General features: G+C 25.6%; 3 protein-coding genes across 3 annotated transcripts; 2 read left to right on the top strand and 1 right to left on the bottom strand.

The window, feature by feature from the left end:
* Nucleotides 1-240: 240 nt before the first annotated feature.
* On the top strand, nucleotides 241-3,615 carry ENU1_031830 (phosphatidylinositol 3-kinase, putative; the record flags this gene model as incomplete). The annotated part of the gene is made up of 1 exon (XM_008857325.1): nucleotides 241-3,615. The coding sequence occupies one exon, from the start codon at nucleotides 241-243 to the stop codon at nucleotides 3,613-3,615; it is 3,375 nt and encodes a 1,124-aa protein (XP_008855547.1).
* A 78-nt stretch (nucleotides 3,616-3,693) lies between these two features.
* ENU1_031820 (hypothetical protein) lies at nucleotides 3,694-4,623 on the bottom strand (the record flags this gene model as incomplete). The annotated part of the gene is made up of 1 exon (XM_008857324.1): nucleotides 3,694-4,623. The coding sequence occupies one exon, from the start codon at nucleotides 4,621-4,623 to the stop codon at nucleotides 3,694-3,696; it is 930 nt and encodes a 309-aa protein (XP_008855546.1).
* Nucleotides 4,624-4,929: 306 nt separating this feature from the next.
* Nucleotides 4,930-5,760, top strand: ENU1_031810 (mitochondrial carrier protein, putative; the record flags this gene model as incomplete). Its single annotated transcript, XM_008857323.1, has 1 exon — nucleotides 4,930-5,760. The coding sequence occupies one exon, from the start codon at nucleotides 4,930-4,932 to the stop codon at nucleotides 5,758-5,760; it is 831 nt and encodes a 276-aa protein (XP_008855545.1).
* Between the last annotated feature and the right edge of the window lie 272 nt (nucleotides 5,761-6,032).

Raw genomic sequence — 6,032 nt, 5'->3', positions numbered from 1 at the left:
AAAATGAATAAAACCAAATTATAATAATAACAAGAAGAAGAAGAGAAACAGAATTTAAATTGAATAAATTTCATCTAAGATGATCTAATTATTTGTTTTTATTTTTATAAAACATCAATTCAGATGATCTTAGAAAAAATAAAAAGTTCTAAGACAAAAAGGAAGAAGAAAATAATAAAAAGAACTAAAAACCAATAAAAAAACTAGAAAAACTAAAAAAGATAATAACACAAGAAAAATATGATAGAACTTAAACGAAGCCAATATGTCATTCCATCACCTTATAGAAGAACAACATGGCAAGGAATACCCCTTGCTCAGTTGCCTAAAAGAATTGAAACAAAGCCATTGTCTAGTGGAATAATACCATCACCATTATCTTTATTAAAAAAAGAAGATATGGATGAAGTAAATGAAAAAAAAGAGCCAAGACCATCAAATGTTAATGTTACTATTACACAAGAAACTGTATTTGTAGCTGTAAAAGATAGAACAGGAAAATATTATGGGTATGCTATGAATGTTAATGATATTGGAACTTCCATTATTGAAACATGTAAAAGTAATGTTTATATTAAAGGAGATTATGCGTTGGTATTACCTAATTTAAGTTATAGAGTATTTGATGAAGACTCTCGTAAACCACTTAAAGATTTAAAATTTGTTCAAGGATGTCAGTATCATGGTATAGTTCCATATTTTTTCCTTGTAGAAAGAAAAGCAGTTATTCAATATGCATCAGTAGAATCAGTTGGAGAATATTTATTACAATCAACATTAAAATATGAAATTATTGGTAATAACTTTGTTGGATTATGTAGAAATATTGGAGATGAATTTTATAAATTTAGAAGAGCTTTAGCAACTGTTTGTGGTAAAGAAGAAGAAAATAAAAAAGGATTAGATGTATATTTATTAGAAGAAAATGAATATGTTTATTGTGGTAATGAACCTCCTATTCAAGACCTTACAAAAAAATTAATTATGAAAGGATATTTATTTGAACAAAAAATGGATAAAACTATTTCTCATTTACCTACTGATACTGTTGAAAATGTTATTTCTGCTTTATTTACTAAATTTACTACTACAAATCAAGCTGCATTTGCTGCTACTGAAAAAGCTGAAGATTTTGTTTTAAAAGTAAGAGGATTACATGAATTTTTAATTCCAAAGAAAAAAGATGGTTCATTATATCAATTATGTGAATTTGATTATATTAGAAGATGTGTTATGAAACATGAAAAAATTGATTTATATCTTACACCAAGAAAAGTGTTACATCAATTTATTGGACCATTAAATCCTATAGATGTTAATTTCACTGGAGTTTATAATTCATTATTATCTCATGACTTATGGGAAAAAGTAGAAACAGAAAAAGCTGGACAAAGTCAAAATAGTATTGAACGTAATTATTTCATTACATTAAAGAAATTAAGTAATTGTGTTTATTATAAACCATTACCTCAAAAGAAAAATAAAGAAAATAAAGATGATATTCCTGTACAAGAATATCAAAATATTGTTAGTTTTAGAGCTTATGTTACTGCTGCATTATTCCTTGGACCAAGACAATTAGGAAAATTGGTTGTCACACCAGTATTTCAAGTTAATAATAGTATGGCTACATTAGATAATGTAATGGAATTTGATTTACCAATAAAAATTCTTCCAAAAGAAACTAAACTTGTTATTGGAGTATTTCAAACTGAAGAACAAATTGGTGTTACTATTGACCATCTTGAAAAGAAAGAAAAAAATAAAGAAAATCCTATTGGAACTATTAACTGTAAAGTTGTTGATCACAATGGGATGTTACTTATGGGGAATGTTCAATGTGGATTATGGGAATTATCAGCTCCAAATTTCATTTCTATGTGTTCTGAAAATATTGGTGAAAGGGCTATTTACCTTACTTTTACATATCCAACATATGATGTACCAGTATTAATGGATGCATTTAATGATGATAATATTAAAAGTGATAATCAAGAAAAAGAGAAATTAACTGCTGAACAAACAAAGAAATTCAAAGTTGCATTAGAGTCAAATCCATTACAAAAATTAACAGAAGATGAAATGAAATTAATTTGGAAATTAAGATATACAGTCAAGAAAACTAAACCAAAAAATCTTTCAAGAGTTGTTGCTGCAGTTGATTTAACTGATGTACATGCAGTTGCAGAATTACATAGGTTATTATCTGATTGGCCATTATTAGAACCACAAACAGCTATTGAAATGTTAGATTTTAAATTCCCAGATCAAAGAGTAAGAGATTTTGCTTTAAAATGTCTTGATGCAATGGATGATGCAGAGTTAATTATGTTCCTTCCACAATTAATTCAAGCATTAAAATTTGAATTACATCATAATAGTGAATTAGCAATGTTCTTATTAAGACGAGCATTAAGAAATAAAAATAGAATTGGACATCAATTCTTTTGGTTCTTAAAAGCAGAATTACATGATAATAGAGTTACTGAAAGATATGGATTGTTATTAGAAGCATTTGTAGGTGCATGTGGTAAATATCAAATAGAATTATATAATGAAGTTAAATTCCAATTAGATCTTATTGATATTGCTAATCATGTTAAAACACTTGCAACTAAAGATGAACAAAAACAATACATGTTTGAAGCATTAGCTAAATTAAAATATCCTGATAATCAAGCATTGCCAATTGATTCTAGAATGAGATTTACAAAACCAGTACCAAATAGTGGAAATGTATTTAGTAGTAAGAAAAAACCATTATTATTAATACTTCAAAATTATGATCCAGCAGGTGATGATATTAGAGTAATTGAAAAAGTTGGAGATGATTTAAGACAAGATATATTAACATTACAAATATTACGTATTATGTATACTATGCTTAAAAATGCTGAATTAGATATTAGAATGTTACCGTATCAATGTATTGCTACAGGTAATGAAACTGGTATGTTAGAACTTGTTAAAGACTCTGAGACATATGGTAAAATTATTGCTGATGATGGAAGAAGATTAGCAGTTACTAAAAATGATGTATTAACATTATGGATGCAAAAACAATGTGCTAGACCAGAAAGTAAAGTTACTTTTGAACAAGCAGTAGAAAATTTTGTTCATTCATGTGCAGGATATTGTGTTGCAACATATTTACTTGGTATTGGAGATAGACATAGTGACAATGTTATGGTAACAAGAGATGGTGTCTTTTTCCATATCGATTTTGGACATTTCCTTGGTAATTTCAAATCAAAATTCGGAGTAAAAAGAGAAAGAACACCATTTAAATTTACACAACATTATGCTGATTTAATGGGATATAAAGATGGTGTTGAAAGTAAAGACTTTAAAGAATTTAAAGAATTATGTTCTTCTGCATTATTATCATTAAGAAAACAAGGATCATTATTTATTTATTTGTTTAGATTAATGCTTGCTACTGGTATTCCAGAATTAAAAAATGAAGATGATATTGAATATATGAAAAATGCATTCATGTTTGATGAAGATGATCAACAAGTTAAGAAGAACTTTGACAATATGATTTATCAATGCCTTGATGCATGGTCTCAAACATTAAATGATTTGATCCATGACATTGTCCATTACAAATAAATAAATTTGGTCAAAGAATAAAACAAAAATAAAAAAAGGAAGAGAAATACTTCTTAAATTAATTTAAAAAGTTTTTTATTAATTTTGAATAAAATTTTGATGTATTGAATCATCTGAATAAAATTCTTTTAAATGAGGAGGATTTAAAAAAATTATTTGAGAGTTTATATGATGCAAATAAAGATGAGTAATAGATGAAGGTAAAATAAATTGTGTTGAACCATCTTTTTGATGAAGAACAAGATAATAAAGATTATATAATTGAGATAAATTAAGATTTTTATATAATTTTCCTGAGATATATAATATTAAATGATGTAATGAAATTAACTTCATAGAATTTCCAAGATGTAAAGAATTTAATTTTAAATAAAGTATATAATTTGGAAAAAGAGTTGAAAATGAAGAATTATTAATACTAATTTGTGGAAGATAATAATTATATAAAGTTTTAAAATAAGGATTTTGTAAATCATTACAACTAACTGTAATTATTTTTGTAGATAACCATAATAATACAATTTTCATTGCAATATATTTAAAAGTATATGTATATAATATTTCTTTACTTTTTAATATAATACAACATCCAAAAAATAAATCTTTCATTTTTATTAATTCTTTTAAATCTGTTATTTTATTAATAAAAATAAATCTTTTTATATTTTTTTTACTAATACTAATTACACTTTGTTTATAATAATTATAATGTTGTTTATTATTAATATTTAAATCATATAAAAACCATTTTTCTAAATTTTTCATTTCTTCTAAACTTCCTAATTGACTTCCAGCTACTTGTTTAATTATTTTTAAATTTTTCATTCTATAAATTATTCGTTTTGCATCAATTGGTTGTTTAATTTCAATTCCAATGATAGTATCTAAAGATTGAATAGTTTGTAGACAATCAACTTCTTCTTTTGTTGAAATTACTAAATGAAACAATACAGTTTTATCTAATTGTCTTAGATGAAAAAGAATATTTTGAACTGACCCTCTTTTCATTTTTTCTTCTTTTATCTTTAGTTGTACTTCAGCAATTCCCCATCTTTTAGATATTAACTTTATTTTCTCTCTAGTTTGCAAAGGAAGATACTGCAAAATTATTCCACAAAATAAGCTTTCCAATAAACTCATAAAACTTAAAAAAAAAGTACTAATAAAAAGGGTTTCCTTTAATAAGAGAAAATAAGAATTTTTTAATAAAAAAAAAAGAAAGTTCAATTTTTGAATCTTCTTAAATAAATGAAGAAAAGTAGATAGTATCATCATTCAAAAAGAACTAATATATTTTATTTCTTTAATTCTTCAATGATACAAGGTATGACTTATAAACGATTTCAATTCATGCTTGGAGGTGCTTTTGCTGGTGTAGTTTCTAGAACTGCTGTTGCTCCTCTAGACCGTATGCATACCTTGTTAGTTGCTCGATCTGATGAGAGTGGTTCAAAGATGTTAAGAGACTTATTGGCAAATGAAGGAGTAATTGGGTTATGGAGAGGGAATTTTGTTAATTGTATGAAAGTTGCTCCAACCACTGCTGTAAAATTCTTTGTTACTGAGTCATTAAAAAGAATTGCCAAAGACTATTATGCTCGTCGTTCTTTACAATTACCATTTTCTGTTAATTTTGCTATTGGTGCACTTGGTGCTATTGCCTCAACAATGGTGTCACATCCAATTGATGTAATAAGAACTCGAATGACAATAGAAACAACTAAAATTCGTAAATACGATACATTCTTTGGTACTGCTAGTACTATTATAAAAGAAGAAGGTGTTTCTGGTTTATATAAAGGACTTGGATTTTCTATTTTAAGTGTTACTCCATTCCAAGCAGTAAACCACGCATGTTTTGATTTTGTTGCTCCATTAGTTCCTGAATGTCAATTAAAGAAACTTTATCAAGGATGCTTATCTTCTTCACTTGCATTCTCTTTATGTTATCCATTAGATGTTGTTAAAAGAAAATTACTTGCTAAGAAAGCTAATTCAGCTATTGAGGCTATTAACACCATTGCTAAAACCCAAGGAATTAAAGGATTTTATTCTGGATTTGGAGTAGGATTTGTCAAAGTTGTTCCATTAGTTAGCGTTCAATTCTTTGCTTTTGATCAATATAAGAAGTTCTTTAAATTGTAATTTAAAGTTCGTTCTGTCTCTTTATTTTATTCTTTTGTTTATTACTAATAGATATTGCTAAACTGATTTTTTGTATTTTTTAATAAATAAATAAAATATTGATATATTTAATTCGCAATACTTCTGAATATCATTTTTAATGTTATTTATTAATTTTATATTCATTTTTATTTTATCATTTATTTAATCTTTCATAAAAGATATTCAATATTATAATATCAATTACGTTATTAAAGAAATAGATATTTATATTTATACCATAAATAAAATTA

Source organism: Entamoeba nuttalli, assembly GCF_000257125.1.
Source record: "Entamoeba nuttalli P19 unplaced genomic scaffold asmbl_2545, whole genome shotgun sequence".
NCBI lineage: Eukaryota > Evosea > Mastigamoebida > Endamoebidae > Entamoeba > Entamoeba nuttalli.
This window is presented reverse-complemented; position numbering and strand designations above follow the sequence as displayed.